The sequence below is a fragment of the Myotis nattereri genome (genome assembly GCF_964212035.1).
Source record: "Myotis nattereri genome assembly, chromosome: 15".
Taxonomy (NCBI): domain Eukaryota; kingdom Metazoa; phylum Chordata; class Mammalia; order Chiroptera; family Vespertilionidae; genus Myotis; species Myotis nattereri.
Genome location: NC_138090.1, coordinates 2,808,428 through 2,826,156, shown reverse-complemented (window position 1 = coordinate 2,826,156; position 17,729 = coordinate 2,808,428). Strand labels below are relative to the sequence as shown.

The following is a 17,729-nucleotide window of genomic DNA, read 5'->3' as shown; positions in this document are numbered from 1 at the left end:
GGTTTTCTTCAAAATCTGTACCTCCGATTTCCCTACGGCCTGCAGCCCCTTATGTCATCCGGGAACTTAGAGCACGGAAACAGGTGCAACGCCCGCTGCCTGGGTCCAAATGAATGAAAGCCTCGCTCAGAAGGCGCCCTCAACGCCAATCACTATGACCCCGGGAATGCACGATCCCGGGCCGCTTGTAAGACGGTAAGACGGTGCTGTGGCTGCAGCAGCTGGGCCCCTCGCAGGCATTCTGAGGGCGGCGGAACCTTCTGCTCTGCTCAGGGGCCGTGGTCCAGCCCGCTCTGCGGAAGGAGCAGACGGGATGCTCAGACCGGCGGCCGGGATCTGGGCCGAATGCTGCAAATCACCATCCTCACTGGCCGATAGCCCTTTCAACGTGACTCCACACCTATGTGCGCGTCGGTGATTCACACACACATCCCTGGCACCGTGGGTGTGATCCTGAAATAGCTGCCTCCACTCACTGCTACGCTAATGGATCCGGCCGACGGGAGGACAGAAAGCTGAGTGAAATCACGTACAACAGCTTGTTTTTCTATTTTCCATTAAAAAAAATGGCTCACACTTTTCTCTCCGCTCCAGCAGGTGTAAGAACATCTGATCGATCCAATACCAGCCACGGTGCCCAGAGTTTTCCTCCCGTGGGCCCCGGGGCCTCCTAACACCAGGGTTCACTGGAAGCTGGGATCCAAGGCACCCCGCACCCCGGACCAGAACTGCTCTCTCACATGCGCCCCCTCCCAGACCTAGACCCTCTAGTACCCCCTTTCTCATCCCTCCGTCCCTGCAATACACTAAACCTTCTGGCCCGGCCAGTGTGGCTCAGTGCTTGAGCATCGACCCATGAACCAGGAGGCCAGGGTTCGATTCCCAGTCAGGGCACAGGCCTGGGTTACGGGCTCGATCCCCAGTGGTGGGTGTGCAGGAGGCAGCCGATCCATGATTCTCTCTCATCGTTGATCTCTCTCTCTCTCTCTCTCTCTCTCTCTCTCTCCCCTCTATAAAATCAATTTAAAAAAAATGAAAATACACGCGCTACACCTTCTGTGTGAGCACAGGGTAGATGCCAACATCTAAACTTAACAACGGGCTGAAAGATCCCATGGCTGAAACGCCACTGATCCTGCCCCCACGGTGCTCGCCAGTCACGGATTTGGGTGGAAGATGAGCCGTGGCGGGAGTGCCGCTCAGCTGAACGCCGGCCACTGGGTGCTGGGCAGCCCCGGGGCTGAGTGCCACGTCCTGGTGGACTCTGCCCTGGTGAATACCGAGTGTCGTCGCGAAAGCGCGTTCCGGCGCCCAACGCCCAGAATGCAATGACCCGGAGGTTCCAGCCACGGAGGAGCCGCCGGGGCTCCCTCTGCACGCGCCCAGAAGTGATAAAATCATTCTGTGGGAGCAAGCACGAGGGACAAGGCCTCCGAGGTCCTCATCCCCAACCCGCGTGGGGCCGCCTGCCCGCCCGCCGTGGAGCCCAGCACTGACACCGAGCGCTGACCGCGCGGGGCAGCGGGGCAGGCGGCGGCCATGTCGCCAGTGCTGGAGAACAGCGGCCGCACCGTGGACTGTGACCGAGGGACCACGGCCCGGGAAAGACCCGGCCCCACTGCGCCAGGACCCCGACATCGCAGCCCCCAAATTCCCACTCCCTGCTGGACAGCTCCACCTCCGCATCACCCTCTTCTGCTCCAAACCAACAAGAAGACCAACATTTCCCCAGTCCCTCAAGGTCAAGACGGTAGCTGATGATTAAGTCCACATGGGTCCAAATCCTCTCCCTCCTCACCCTGAAGTTCCGCTCGCATTTCTTTGCTCTTCCTCCCATTCCCATCCATCACCCCGTCCCAGAGGTCATTCCTTACACCGAGGATTCCCACGGGGCCTTCTCAATGTCCCGCGGCCACATGTGCGCTCCAGAACATGGTGTTAGTCACCCAACCCTTGAAAAAAATCTCTTCGGTCCTGGCAGTGCGGCCAACTCAAACTTTGTATTGATTGATTTTTATTTTTACTGATCTTAGAGAGGAAGGGAGAGGGAGAAATAGAAACATCAATGATGAGAGAGAATCATGGATCGCCTGCCTCCTGCACGGCCCCTACCGGGAATCGAGCCCACAACCCAGGCCTGTGCCCTGACCCGGAATTGAACTGCGACCTCCTGGTTCACAGGTCCTGGTTCACAGGTAGATGTGCAGCCACTGAGCCAGGCCTTTTCCAATGGGCGGGAACGAGCATCAGGCACCTGACACAGGACGTTCCTGGGCACGGGGGCTCAGCCCAAGGACCCTGACTCCATAGGTTTCCTGTATTTGCACATTTCGTCCTCCCTTCTTTCTCCAGGGTGATCAACAATTAAATCTTTGACAAGAAAAGGGCTCATGGCTCTTTTTCATGGACAATCAGAGGAGGAGGTGGACTGCTTCCCACACCACAGCGAGCCTTGGAGGGACATGAACCCCCAGGAAAAAAAGCAAGTGAAAGCAACTTTCAAATGAAGACAAGGCGCCCGGCTGGTGTGGCTCGGGGGGTTGACGTGTCACCCCTAGACCCGTGGTTCTCAACCTTCCTGATGCCGCGACCCTTTAATACAGTTCCTCATGTTGTGGTGACCCCCGATTTCATTGTTACAAATTGGACATCATTAACGCACAGTGATTCATCACAAAAATAATATGTAATTATATATGTGTTTTCCGATGGTCTTAGGCGACCCCTGTGAAAGCGTCGTTCGACCCCCAAAGGGGCTGCAACCCACAGGTTGAGAACCGCTGCCCTAGACGAGAAGTTTGTAGGTTTGATCCGCAGTTGGGGCACGTATGGCGGGTCCATCAGTCAATGTTTCCACAGACCTATCCTCAGGTGAGGATTGAAAAAACAATTTTTTTTTTAAAAGAAGAAAAAAGAAGTGCACACACTCCCTGGGCCTGTGGGGACACGGGGAGGGCTGTGGTGAGCCAGGCAAACGTAACTGTTTGAAGCAGGACTATGAGAGCTTCAGGAGGAAGCCTAAGTAACTTACTCTACATTTAAGAAATGCCCATTCTAGCTAGTGGCCTAGCGGGTGAGGAGACACATACACATCAAAGAAAAAGTAGACAGGCAAGCTCTACCCTCAGCACGAAGCAAGTGCTTCAGGAGGTCAAGAGGGAACCAAAAGAATCCAGAGCGGGGCGACGGGCCAGTGGGATTTGAACCGGCCACAGAGGGTGCGGGCAGGAAGTCTACCCGCTCGGCTGAGGCAGAGAACGCTGAGACGGAGATGTGAGAGCGGCACCCAGCCACCCCACAGCCCCAGCCCCTGCCCTGTGCTCGGCTCTCCTGTCCCTCCCGCGGAGGCCGGGCCGCCACAACCGGCTCACCTATTAGCTCAACGTCAGCCGCGTACCGGGGCTCAGAATGCTGGTAACAGTTTTACTATATTTAATCTCAGAACAGCCTAACAATGCACTCTGAACTCAGATGTTTTAAACATCTGCATTCAAAACAGCAAAACTCCCCCAACAGTCAAGAAACTAGGATCCATAAATCAAACAAGAATCTTTAAGCACCCAGACACTCTAACAAAAACACTCTTAAATAAATAAAAAAAAATTAAAAAAAAATATGTTGAACTGCTGACCTCTCAAAGGAGGAAACAAATAAAGGGAAAATCTGATAAAGTGATAAGTAGTGTTAAAACAGGTTTATAACCAGTTTTTAAACAGTAATCCCTCCGGGAAATAGACGTTCCTCTCCTTAATCCCTGTGAGGACAACGTGCTACCTGAACAAGACCAGACTGCTTCAAGTTCAAATGCGACCCTCTCATAGCACCTTCAACAATCAATGGCCAGAAGCACCTTCAACAATCAATGGCCAGAAGCACCTTCAACAATCAATGGCCAGGAGAGGACAGGAGGAGGCAGCCAGCATTCTGCATGTCTAAGGGATCTTTGCTAGACACATACATAGAAGCTTCAGGAAATCAGAATTAGGGAACTTCAAGTTTTTCGTTGACTAGGATAACTTCACTGGCGCTTATTCCTGAACCGGCACCAAGAGAAGAAACCGCCAGAACCCCTCGGGTCCATGAGCGCGTCACGGAGCCGCAGGTGGACGCTCCGCCCGGCGACACTCGCAGGATGGAACCAGGGGCCTTTGAGGAGAGTGGACTACCGTGGAGCTCAGCAACGGAATCAACCCCCAAAGGGCTCCCCTGGGGAGGGGCAGTGAGGACAGGTCTGACATGCTCCCCAGCGCCAGCCCTGAAACGCTCGCTTGGCCGCATTTCCCTAAAAGGTGTGAGTGTAACAGTAGCGCCTGGCAGAGCCGGCCCACCAGAAGCAGACGGAACCCACCACCTCATTTCCCCAGGCCCGGCACACCCGCACGCCTGCCCAGGCCTGAACGGGTGAATCTAAGCGCAGGCTCCACCGGGAGGGCTGACGGTGCTTCCACTTGCCTGCTGCAGCCCCATAAGGCAGGACATCCTCCCCAGAGTGAAAGCAGTCTGAAAGCTCATTCTCCACACTCAAAGTAAATGCACGCATGCACACACACACACGCACACACACACTCACGCACACACACACTCTCACACACACACTCTCCATGACCTGTCCTACCCAGCAGAGGGCTTTTCCAGAGGGAACCTAGCTGAAAACTTTCCCTGCTCCTGTACATAATTTCACTAGGGGTCAGGGAAAGACTGCATTTTGTAACATTTTGTAACCAGCTGAACTTTAAACAGACTGGCATTCGTGGTGCAACATTCCCTCATTAGCATACAGTTACCCCTCGAATGAGAAGCCCTGGCAGTCCCTGGCCATGCCAGCCAGGAGCTGGGGCCAGAGGCCATGAACTCCTAGAAAGTTCTATGGGCGGCAGCAGAAGAGCTCCCCATCCCCACCAGCCTAAACTTAGCCCTCACCCCATTCCTCACTCCCCACAGCATCTGGCATCGCTAAAATGATACATTTTGAAAATTAAAAAAAAAAAAAAATGAACCGGATGGAGCAAAGGGCCAATAGCAGTCAAAGCCTCACTGGGCTGGCGATTCCTGTTTGGGATTGGGGGAGGGGGAGGAGCTTTCTGGATGATTCTATTCTTGGCAAGGAAATTAGCTCCGGGTCCTGTTCCACCAGAAGGTCCCAACGCAGGACCGTTCTGGGGGAATGAATGCTCTCCCCGTGCCAAGCGGCCTCACCCTGGGGAGTGAGGATGGGAGCCAGGTGGGGAGGGCTGCAGGGGGGAGTCGGGGAAGGTGTGTGTCACTGTTTGGGGGGTGGGGGGCGCCACGGGGAGGGGCGCTGTGAGGGCAGAATGAATGGATAAGGTCGGAGAAGATGTGGACAGTCTAGACTAGAGGGAGCGTGTGGATGACTAAGGGCGGTGCAGGGAGGGCGTGGATGGCTGAGGGGGAGAGGGGAGTGGTGCGGGCCGCTAAGGAGGGTTAGGGGAAGGTGTGCATGGTGGACAGATGAAGGGACGTCCATCAGGCCCCTGGGAGGCGGCGGTCAAGAAGGCCCAGCAGGGTGGCCTCGCCCGGGCTCCCCCCACCCCCCTCTGTGGGCGTGTGCCCCGCTGCGCGTGTGCAAGGGCCGGGCCGCCAGGCCGCAGGGCCACCACTCACCCCACGACTCCCTGGTTGTAGTTCCTCCGCTTCCAGGGGGTCCCGCTGTACGCGCCCCCGCCGCCGCCGTCCGCCCGGCAGCCCCCCGCGGGCCGCGCTCCGCTGGGCTGCAGCAGGCTGTAGTTGAGTCCGTAGGTGCTGGCCTTGTTGTCACGCTTCCGCTTGTTGCTGCTGCCCGAGGCCGGGTCCGTGGGCTCCGCGGCGGGGACGGCGGCCGAGTGCGGGGCCGGGGACGCCGACGGGGCCGGGGACGCCGAGGGACCCGCGGCTGCCCGGCGGGCCCAGGCCGCGGGCTGGTGGTGGTTGTTGTTGTTGTTGGTCGTCTCCAGGGGCAGGAAGTCCCGCTGCTCCGCGGGCAGCGCGGGGCCGCCCAGCAGGCGCTCCCCGGAGCGGTACATGCCGGCCGGGGCCGGGGCCGGGGCCGGGGCCGCGCCGCCGGGGCTGCCGCTGCCGCTGCCGCCGCCGCCGGTGGCCGTGCCGCCGCCGCCGCTCGCGCCGCCGCTGCTGTGACAGTGGTGGTTGAAGTAGAGGTTGCGCAGCCCCTGGGTCGTCTCCCAGATCTGCATCCACAGACTGTTGGACGGTCCGAGCTGCTCTGGCTGGAACCAGGCGATCCTCGGATCCATCAAACGGCGGCGGCCTCGGCCCCCGCCCCTCCCGGCCTCCCGCAGGGCCGCCCGCCGCCGCCGCGCCTCGGGCGCACGCCCGGCCTCGGCTGCTGCTGCCGCCGCCGCTGCTGCTGCTGCTGCTCCCGCTGCTCCCGCTGCTCCCGCTGCTGCCCGGGCTGCCGGCGGCGACGCGCCCGCCCTCGGGGACTCCGCGGGCCCTCCCCCCTCCCTCCGCCCCTCCGCTGAGCCTGTCACCGAGGTCCCCGTGCAAATGGCGGCCGCGGCGGCGGCTCCGGAGAAGGGTGAGCGGCGGCGGCGGCAGTGGCAGTGGCGGCGGCGGCGGCGGGATGCGCCTGCTCCGTAGCGTCCTCGCTTCTCCGGCCCCAGGGCGGGGCCTCGGCGGCTCCGCCCCGCTCGCTCCGCCCCTCCCGGCCCCGCCCCCTCCCGGCCCCGCCCCCGCGCCGCCGTCCGCCGGGAGGCCGCGTCGTGCGTCACAGAGGCCGCGGCGCGGAGCGGTGCCCGCAACCGCCCGGCCCAACCGTCCCGGAGCCGCCTGGGCACCGAGCCGCACGTACCTGGGCGTCCGGGTGCCCCTCGCGCGCGCGCCGCCGCCGCCGCCGGTCTCGGTTTCCGCGTCCCGGAGCCTGGAGGAGGCCGGACGGAAGTCGGCGTCAGCTCCGCGGGGCAGGGGCGGTGGGAGGCGCCGCCCCGCCCACGGGCCCTCCCCCGCCCGCCTCCCGGATGTCCTTGGTGTCCGACCCCTCCCGAGGCCCCGGCTCAGAGCACACCTGCCTCGGGGAGGAAGTGCCCGGCCCCGCGCACGTGCGCTCGGCGACCCCGGACGCGGCTGCGCTGGTGCCCGCGCCACCGACCCGCGCGCCCCGCGCCCTCCCTGCGCCCGCCCAGCCGCGCCCTGGCCCCGGCGGAGGGCCCCAGCCCCCCTGCGCGGCTGCACGTGCAGGATCGTTGCGTGTGTTAGCCGTGGGCCCAAACCCACCCTGCGCGGCCACGCACACGGGTGCACACGCGCGGGTGCCCAGGCGCGGAGACGGACATGCGCTGCTGGGCTGTCAGGACACCTCGCCCGCCCCGAGGTGCACCGCCCTCTTGCAAAGGCCTTGGTTCAGGATGAAGGAAAGCCCCAGACCTTTCAGACGCACGTGGGGACCAGATACTGTTGGCATCGGTAGAGGTTTCCCACGAGGTGGTGATTTGCATACCTTCCCGATCCCTGTGGCTAAGACACGGACAGGGAATGTGAAGCATTTCAAATGATCAGGAGAAAAAAAAAGAGAATGGGCACATCTCCGGTGTGGCTCTAAGGTGGGTCCCACGTCCACCAGTCCCAGCACCAGATGTGGGCCTTCTGTTTGGGGAGCTCCATATCCTGGAGAGTTTTTTTGGCAAATGATGAAAAAACCATCAAATAAGGAAGCATTGCTCTCCCTTCTTTCTTGCTGAGAGAATAACGTGGCTGTAAATACGGAAAACCTACAGAAAGCCCTATAGAATTGTGGCCCCTTGGGTGTGTCCTGAGAATCCCCTCGCCTGGAAAAGGAGGAGGAGTATTTTTATGCTGTTCACCCTGACAAGCGGAACAAAAATAAAGCATTGCATAGAGATTGGTTTCTTTTGAGGACTTCAAGTTTGTTTTAAAAATTCAAAAGGGAAAAATAGAAAGCCGAACAAAGTAAACATGACAAAAGCTCCCGCCATCGAGAAACCACCACCATGAAGGCTGTGACACAGCCTTCCAGAAACCTCTCCAGGCGCCCGTGTACGTCAAGGGACCACAATCCTAGAGGCTTTTTCCATTTTCACTTACCTGACTTTAAATGGGACTCGGGCTTTTACAATATTTTTCCAAATGCCCAGGAACACATTGACTGCCGCCGATACCTAAGACCCACCCCCAAAACAGTATCCACGTGCAGCCCACGCCAGAATGAACATCCGTTGCACCGAGTGTTCATTTCCTAAGGCAGACCTTAAGAACGACCAAATGCGCTCAGAGACGTAAAAGCACTTCGCACGGCGCGGGCTGAACGGTCAGACGGCCCTGTTCTTGTCCACCCGCAGGGAATGCTGACCTGTTAGCCTGGTAGCACACTCACGTTTCAGCGCATTCACTCAGAACAGCCATGCACAACGGAGCTAATTGCTGCAGAGAAGATAAGTAAGCCACCAGGGCCTTTGGCTGCCTGCCATGAATTTGCTGTCTGGTTACGGAGGCAAAGGTGGTAAGTATTTAAAGTCACATGGCAATTTATTCAGTTAATTCAACAACTATGTCTCGAGCAGAGATTATGTACCAGAATACGGTGATACAGCCGTGACCTAACCTGGCGAAGTCCCCGCCTTCGTGGACCTCACATTCCAGCGGTAAGGCAAACGTGTCAGGTCAGACCGGGGTTGAGTGCTACCAAGAAAAAGAAAGTAGGCTAAAGGGATAGTGACTGGGCTAATTTTAGACGGACTGGTCAGGGAGGGCTGCTCTGAGGAAGTGGTGTTTGAGCAGGGACTTGAATGAGGCAGTGAGTCATGTCCATCTAGGAAATGATCCGTCAGGATCCAGGCATGAGCCAGTGCAAAGGCCCTGGGGCAGGAATAGCCTTTGTGGACCAGATGATGAGGCCGTGTTGTTGAGTGTGGGATGTGGTGCCATGACTTAGAACCATAAAGTATCTTGTGGAGGTTTCCTCAAAAACCGTCCAGTCTCCAGTCAAACAGTAGGGAACTTGACACACACAAAAATGGGTTCACTTTCTCCGACAGATCCGCAGTGTCTGTCTCCAGGTAACCGGCTGCGTACGAAGGACAGACTAATTTCAGTCGTACATTTTGATCACTCAACCTTTTCATTTTGCTTTTTAGAACAAGAGAGTAGCCATGATAGTCTTCAAAACTCTCTGCATTATATTGATGCGCAAAAACAACACAGCTGTCACACACCCAGACATTTTCATGCACTCAGAGGGGTGGGGGGCCCCCTCAGCCTGGCCTGCGCCCCTCTTGCAGTCCAGAGAGCCCTCGGGGGGGGATGTCTGTCAGCTTAGGCCTGCTCCCCGCTTAGCATCCTTAGCGCTGTGTTCACCAGCTGTGAGCCCCGCTTCTGGCTGAGCGGTGCTCCCCCTGTGGGAGCACGCTGACCACCAGGGGGTGCAGCTCCTGCGTTGAGTGTCTGCCCCCTGGTGGTCAGTGCACGTCGTAGCGACCAGTCGGTCCGCTGTGCGGTCGATTTGCATATTAGCCTTTTATTATATAGGATGTCCTGTTCATTCTCAGGATTCTTGGGGAAGAACATGCTGAGGTGTTGGTCTCAACTTGAAAGATTTACAACTAAGGTTCTGCAAGTCAAAAACAGAGCCAAGAAATGAGGAGAAAGCAAATTACCAAAGAACCCGGCAGATTTAAGTAGGATTTTTATTGGCGTATTAACTCGCACGAAACAGGAGGGGGCACGGCACATGCACTCTTACGGGGTGTGATTAGTGACTGGCCTGGGAGTGAAGGCAGGGGCGGTGTACCACTAAATTCCCGCCCTCCGGAGTCACACAGTAGGGCTACACGTACCTCCGGGACTCAGCTTATGAAGCACTCCTCCCCGGCATTAGTAGCCTAGGGGTTAGGCCCCATTTAGAGCCGTCCCTCTTTTGCACACAGTATCTACATTATTACGTTGTGGGTTTTCTCTCCTCCTTCATGAAGGGAAAACAAAGCAGACTCTAAGTAGGGAGATCTTTTTCAATGAGACGGCAGGATGACAGGCAGCGGGAAGGACAGTCCCAACTCCTCCCGGCGCTGTTTTTAGAAACACGTTGCTCAATGGCGTGCCATTCTGGGATCCCCGGAGTGAGTACGTGCATGCGTGAGTGCATGCGTGTGTACGTGGGTGGATAACTTTATAGTATAACGCATACACTGTAAAATTTGTTGGTTTTAAGTGTGAAATTTTTTTTGGTAAAGTCAGGAGTTGTGCAGCCATCGCCACCATCCAATTTTGGAATATTTCCTATCAGACCCCTCCCCCCCCAAATCTCTAGGGCTCATTGGCAGTCAATCTCTTTTCCCAACCCCCGCCCTGGGCAACTACTAACCTTCTTTCTGCCTCTAGAGACTTGGCTTCGCGGGTAACCTCTGATTGGAGTGGTGTTTCCATAGAAGTTGACCTTGTGGCTGTAAAGCCCCCACAGAGAATTGCTTGCCTCGCCTACTGATGGTGGGAGACACAACTGTTCAAGTTTCCGCGAGGCTATTAAGGCAGCTCTTTCTTTTTTTCTTTTTAATATTTAATAAAAAAATATTCCCTTCTTTTATTTATTTGCATATTTGAGAGAGAGAGAAAGGGAGAGAGAAACATCACCGATGAGAGAGAATCCTCCACCCGCTGCCTCCTGCACGCCCCACACTGGGGATCGAGCCCGCAACCCGGGCCTGTGCCCTGACCAGGTTGAACCCTGACCTCCTGGTTCATAGGTCGATGCTCAACCACTGAGCCACACCGGCCGAGCCCCTTTGGGCATCTTGATGGTCAGCTTTGGCTCGCACTTGCAGCACCCAGTGTTTCTCTCCCGCGGTCGGTCGGCCCCACGGAATGAAGCTCCATGACAGCAGGGGCCCGGTGGGGCCAGATGGACTCCGGATGATCCCCCCCATGACCCCCAGTTCCCGGGTTCCCCTCTTTGTGTAACCCACTCCCCTTCCCTGAGGGTGTGACCTACCACCTGTCTCTGGCCAGCAGAACATGGAGAAGGGACGGCAGACTCTGGCCTCCGGGGCTCACATGGGAGCAGGCGCCCTGGGGGTGGGGGGGGCTGACCTCTGACCCACATCGTAACCCAGCGAGCAGACGGGCGCCTCCCACCGCGGGCTGAGCCCGAAGCAGACACTCCTCCCGCCGGGCCTCCCGGGGAAGACCCAGCCCAAGGAGAGCCGAAGCAGAGCCATCCATGCCCAGGCGCCCGGCCCCGGGACTGACAGCCACTACACGCCTGTCCTTCCAGCTGCCGAACTCATGGTCACCTGTTACTCAGCAACAGCAAAGGAGCGCCGCTTGCTTGGTCCCCTGCTCTCTCCTCAGTCCTTAGGACAGGACCCAGCGCGCAGTAGGCGCCCAGGAATGACCTGGTGGGTGAACACATTGCCAGGGAAAAGCAGAGCCACGACCCGCTCCCGGCTGTGCGGTCTGCGTGTGCCCGTGCGTCACAGGAGGGTGCACTTGAACTTGCCTGCCGCACCGGCTTTCAGACGTGCGAGAGCCAGGCCACGGGGCCTTTTCTAAGGTAACATGCCAGCCGAAGGGTTCCAAGCCTTTCCCTTATTATTACTGTGCATCCGCCCTAAAAGGCATCTCATTCAAGAAAATGTTAGTAAGTGACAGAGTTAGGCTGGAGTCTTGGGGTGGTCTAATAACAGGCTTTGAAAAGTGCAGCCAAAATAACGGGGGAGCGGAAGTCTGCAGGCTGGGGACACACGGAGAGAACCCATTCCATTGCGAGGAAGACTGAGCCAGAGGGCAGCAGAGCTCTGAGAGGCCCTCCGCGAGCCACGAGCAAGCTGCCGGGTCACCACTCGCGAGAGATGGAACCGTGTCACGCTTGTAACCCCTGACCTGCTCTGAAACTAGCCTAGGTCCCCCGGGTTCCCTGGGTGCCTCTCCTCGGGCCTGAGAGAATGTCGGAGGCACCGATATTCCCTCCCAGTAACTAGTGAGGGACGATGGCCGCAGCAACACATGGTGGGTGACCCTTGTTCAGAGTTCCAAAACGGCACCTGCAAACAGGACCACAACGATGCTCGGCGATGAGTCGGCATCGGAGAGCGGCCGGCTGCAGAGGGCGTTACAGCGCTTACCGACCTCCTTACGGCAAATCATAAGGAGCTTTGTGTGAGCGCATCTGTGGGCGACATTTCCATTCCTCACAGGTGACGCGAAGGCCAGATCAGCTCGATTGTTCCATCTACTCAAGCCGCCCGTCTCGCCAATGTGGCTTCAAGGTCATGACTTTGAATCCTGTGACGGTCAAAAGCTGTAGTCGGCCTCTTGGCCAACATCACATGCTTCCCAAGAAACATGAATACTTACCCAGTGTCCTTGTCATTCATTCGTTCCTTCATTCATTCATTCATTCATTCTACCAACGCTGAGCATGGGCACACAGAGACCAGCCCTGTGGTCCTCCGGTGAGTGGTGTGTCTCTGCTTGGGATGTGTCGTCGTAGCCAAACCCGTGTGCAGTTGGCGGGAATGCCAGCCCTGGAGGACAGGTATGGAGGAGGCAGCAAACGGGGCACCTGGCGCCCGGGGCAGGGATGTGGCCGGGTGACCCATCCTCGGGCTGCCAAGCGGTGAGGAGGAGGAGCAAAGAAGGACCGGGGCCAAAACCGGTTTGGCTCAGTGGATAGAGCGTCGGCCTGTGGACTGAAGGGTCCCAGGTTCGATTCCGGTCAGGGGCATGTACCTGGGTTGCGGGCACATCCCCAGTGGGAGATGTGCAGGAGGCAGCTGATCGATGTTTCTCTCTCGCCGAAACCGGTTTGGCTCAGTGGATAGAGCGTCGGCCTGCGGACTGAGAGGTCCCAGGTTCGATTCCGGTCAAGGGCATGTACCTGGGTTGCGGGCACATCCCCAGTGGGAGATGTGCAGGGGGCAGCTGATCGATGATTCTCTCTCATCGATGTTTCTAACTCTCTATCTCTCTCCCTTCCTCTCTGTAAAAAATCAATAAAATATATTTAAAAAAAAAAAAAAAAAAAGGGTCCCAGGTTAGATTCCGGTGAAGGGCACATGCCCAGGTTGTGGGCTCGGTCCCCAGTAGAGGGCATGCAGGAGGCAGCCGACCAGTGATTCTCTCTCATCATTGATGGTTCTCTCTCTCCCTCTCTCTTCCTCTCTGAAATCAATAAAAATTTATTTTTTTAAAACAGGATATAAGTATTCTTCTGATGATACTACTATCCTTAAATAAAATATAATGCAATTGATAGTAATTATTCCAATTTTAAGATATTGTTTGATGTTTTATTTAAAAGATAACTATTGACCACTTCACACCCATTAGGATGACAGTTATCACAGAAAACAATAAATGTTGGCGAGGATGTGCAGAAATCGCAGCCCCTGAGAACTGCTGGTGGGGATGTAAAATGCGCTGCTGCTGTGGGAAATACGGCAGTTCCTTGGGGCGGGGGCGGGGGGGGACCTAGCATATAATGCACCAATTCCACCCAAAACAACTGAAACCTGAGATCTAAGCAGATATGCAGGGTGTCCGCAAAAAGAAGTATACACACACTGTCTGTATTCTGTTACATTTTGAAAATGGAATGTATTTAAATAAACACTGCATTTATAAGTATTCAAGGTAGGTACATTTTTAGAAACACGCTATACTAACCCGAACCCTAATGCTGATGCTTGCCCTAGCCCTAACCATGCTCACCCTAGCCATAACCCTAAGCTTGTGCCCTAGCCCTAACCATGCTAACCCTAGCCATAACCCTAAGCTTGTGCCCTAGCCCTAACCATGCTAACCCTAGCCATACCCTAAGCTTGTGCCCTAGCCCTAACCATGCTAACCCTAGCCATAACCCTAAGCTTGTGCCCTAGCCCTAACCATGCTAACCCTAGCCATACCCTAAGCTTGTGCCCTAGCCCTAACCATGCTAACCCTAGCCATAACCCTAAGCTTGTGCCCTAGCCCTAACCATGCTAACCCTAGCCATAACCCTAAGCTTGTGCCCTAGCCCTAACCATGCTAACCCTAGCCATACCCTAAGCTTGTGCCCTAGCCCAAGCGCTAGCCCTAGTCCTAGCCCTAACCCTGGTCCTAGTCTTTTTTTAAAAAATATATATTTTTATTGATTTCAGAGAGGAAGGAAGAAGGAGAGACAGAAACATCATTGATGACAGAGAATCATTAATTGGCCGCCTCCTGGAAACCCTCTACTGGGGATCGAGCCCGCAACCCGGGCATGTGCCCTTGACTGGAATCAAACCTGGGACCTTTCCGTCCACGGCCGACGCTCTATCCACCGAGCCAAACCAGCTGGGGCCCCTAGTCCTAGTCTTAATCCTAACCCTAGCCCTAGCCCTAGCCCTAACCCTAACTATACACCCATGTTCATAGCGGCATTATTCACAGTAGCCCATAGCTAGGAGGCAGAAGCCACCCCAGTGCCCACCAACAGGTGAATGGATACACGGCATGTGGAAGGAGTAGCATTCAGCCTTGAATGGAATATGATCCGGCCCTAAAAAGGAAACCGATACATTCTACGACATGGATGAACCTTGAAGACATAATGTTAAGTGAAATAAGCCCATCACAAGTCAGCAAATATATTATGATGCCACCCACATGCGGTGCCCAGACTAGTCAAGTTCAGAGACGCAAAGCGGAATGACGGCTGGTGGCTGTCCGCAGGGAGCTAATGTTTAACGGGATTGTCTCGGCTGGGGACACGGAAACACATTCTGGAGAGGGATGCTGGGGACGGTTTCACAACAATGTGAATGTCCTGAGAGCCACTGAACTGTGCACTGAACAAAGCTTAAAACGGTAAGCGTGTGCATGTTTTATCTCTCTCTCTCTCTCTCTCTCTCACACACACACACACACACACACACAGGAACACAGAAATGTAACTAAAAAGAACTACAGAGCTGCTACTAAGGATGATGAAGGTACAGCCGTGAACAAAACAGTAAACATAGTCCCTGCCTTAATAGAACTTACTGTTTAGTGGGGAGAAAAACAATCAAAACTAAGAATTTAATACACACACGCCCTAAGGCACACACCTTTATAAATACACAGAGTATCTTTTAAAAATACAGATGTGGTCCGGCAGGTGTGGCTCAGTGGATGGAGCGTCGGCCTGCGGACTGAAGGGTCCCAGGTTCGATCCCGGTCAAGGGCATGTACCTTGGTTGCGAGCACATCCCCGGTGTAGAGTGTGCAGGAGGCAGCTGGTCGATGTTTCTCTCTCATCGATGTTTCTAACTCTCTAGCCCTCTCCCTTCCTCTCTGTAAAAAATCAATAAAAATATTTTAAAAAAATACAGATATGGCCCCGGAGGCGTGGCTCAGTGGTTGAGCGTCGACTTATGAACCAGGAGATCACGGTTTGACTCCCGGTCAGGGCACAGGCCTGGGTTGCGGGCTCCAAACCCAGTGTGGGGTGTGCAGGAGGCAGCTGATCCACGATTCTCTCTCATCATTGATGTTTCTCTCTCTCTCTCTCTCTCTCCCTCTCCCTTCCTCTCTGAAATCAATAAAATACATATTTTTTAAAAAACCAATAAAATATGGATGTGCATTTTGTTCTGTGATTTTCTTTTCACTCAGTGCTAGAGATCTCTCAACGGTAGTTCAGGTCTACTTTCCTCCTTTTTTAACACCCTATGAATCCCACTGGGAGAAGACACAGGAGTGATTTAGCCACCTCGACAGATGGGCGTTTAGAGAGTTTGCTACTATAAACACTCAGAAGCCCATGCCGTCTTTCTTAAAAGCAGGTATTTTAGCCGTAACCGGTTTGACTCAGTGGATAGAGCGTTGGCCTGCGTACTGAAAGGTCCCAGGTTCGATTCCGGTCAAGGGCATGTACCTAGGTTGCGGGCACATCCCCAGTGGAAGATGTGCAGGGGGCGGCTGATCGATGTTCCTCTCTCATCGATGTTTCTAACTCTCTATCTCTCTCCCTTCCTCTCTGTAAAAAATCAATAAAATATATATATTTTTTTTAAAAAAGCAGGTATTTTAATAACAACTTTATTTTTAAAATTCACCCCCAGACCCACCCAAGCAATCCAGGTGTCCTCTTTGACGGCTGCAGAAAGGGAGGCCCCGTTCAGATGAGCTGGTTCCCTACGCTGTTCGTACCTGTTGTCTACCCTGAGATTTCCCAACCGGAGTGCATTGCTCTGATTTTCCAGTTATTTTGTCATCCCTGTGGGACAAGAACTTACCCACTGTCTTTTCAAGGGCAATCTCACAGTTGGTTCAGCAGTATTTCCATCCCCCCCCCCCGCCCCCCTCCCCCACACACAGACTGGGTTTCAAAACTTAGCCTTGTAGGCAGGGGCTTGGACCTCTGCACCCAGCAGCCATTTTTCACATTTTAGGGCAAAAGATTTCCCTCTCACATCTGCTGCCCAGGTAACTGGGCCATGACTTGGCAAGCGTGGGGGGGCGCCTTCCTATTTTTCCATGAGCATTTTTTTAGTACCTTTTCTTTTTTTTTTTTTAACTGTTCAAACAGCTATATTGTTCTGATTTTATTAAGTGGATCTTAATCCATCAAGTTAATTCCTATTAACTACAGATTTGGACTGACTGAAGCAATTTTTATATCTGCAGAAGGAACTCAGTTTGATAAATGGGCATGAGAATTACCTTCTATCCCAGGCAAGAAATCTAAGATACTCGCCCTGCACATCGACTGGCCCTCCTCCCTGGGCGCAGCTCATGCAAAAACTCTTACACACCCCAACAGTAGATGGATGGACTTGCTCATCACACACACACACACACACACACACGCACTTCCTCCTACAATACAAGTATGTCTTGCGTTGCTTGGGCTATTCCCAGAAGCAGACACGGCGCCAAGGTTTCGAATGCAAGCAGTTTCCGTGGAAGGCGATTCCAGGAAACACCCGTGGCGAGAGGGAGGTCAGAGGGGGAGGCGGGCAGCAGCAGAGGCGTGGCTTGCAAGCGGGGCCGCTGTGAGTAACGAACACTGAATCCGGCTGCGGAACTCCGGGGCCTGGCTCAGGGCATAGTGTCGGCCCGTGGACGGAAGGGTCCTGGCTTGGTTTCTGGTCAAGAGCAGGTACCTCGGTTGCAGGCTCAGTTCCTGGCCCTGGTTGGGGCACAACCAATCGTCGTGTCTCTCACACATCGATGTTTCTCTGTCTCTCCTCCTCCCTTTCACTTTCTTAAAAAAATGAATGGAAAAATACCCTCAGCTGAGGATTAACAAAACCACCAGAAAGGAAATGTAACTTCTGCCAATAGAACGATGGAACATGCCACCTTCTGAGTTGCAGAACTTCTGTTACCCTGTAATTCCAGGTGAGAGTGAGGACCAAAGGGGAGCACTTCCCTCTTTCATTTGGCTTTAGTGTTTTGTTTTTTTGGTAGTTGATTGTGTTATTTTATCAAATTGTGAGCTGCACGAATTCGTGTAAATTTTAAGGATGGAGTTTTTTCATTAGCGTGTGCAATGTTTTCCAGACTGTGACGATTTTAAACATTTCCTGACTTTGTACACTAATCTCTGATAGAAAAGAGAAAAAAAGGCAAGTAACTACTTGAACCATCTCGGTGAAATCACTCGAGCGCACGCTAATTCCATAGTCTTCATTAAAAAAAAAAACACAAAAAAACATACTTCAGTTCTTCCTATTTTACTTGAATAAGTTTAAGTGTCTTTATGTTACACAAACTCAGGAAATTGGTTCCTACAAATGACAGTGGGAAGGTGTTTTCCT

At 54.7% G+C, this 17,729-nt stretch overlaps 1 protein-coding gene across 3 annotated transcripts in view; it reads right to left on the bottom strand.

Annotated features, from left to right (window-relative positions):
- TENT4B (terminal nucleotidyltransferase 4B) overlaps positions 1 to 6,248 on the bottom strand; it is a gene marked incomplete at its 5' end in the record, with an annotated part of 41,913 nt that extends 35,665 nt beyond the window's left edge. For all 3 annotated transcript variants that reach the window (XM_081108005.1, XM_081108006.1, XM_081108007.1), the window contains one exon: positions 5,623 to 6,248. In XM_081108005.1, the coding sequence (XP_080964131.1) occupies positions 5,623 to 6,248 (626 nt within the window). The remainder of the gene's footprint in view (positions 1 to 5,622) is intronic.
- Between the last annotated feature and the right edge of the window lie 11,481 nt (positions 6,249 to 17,729).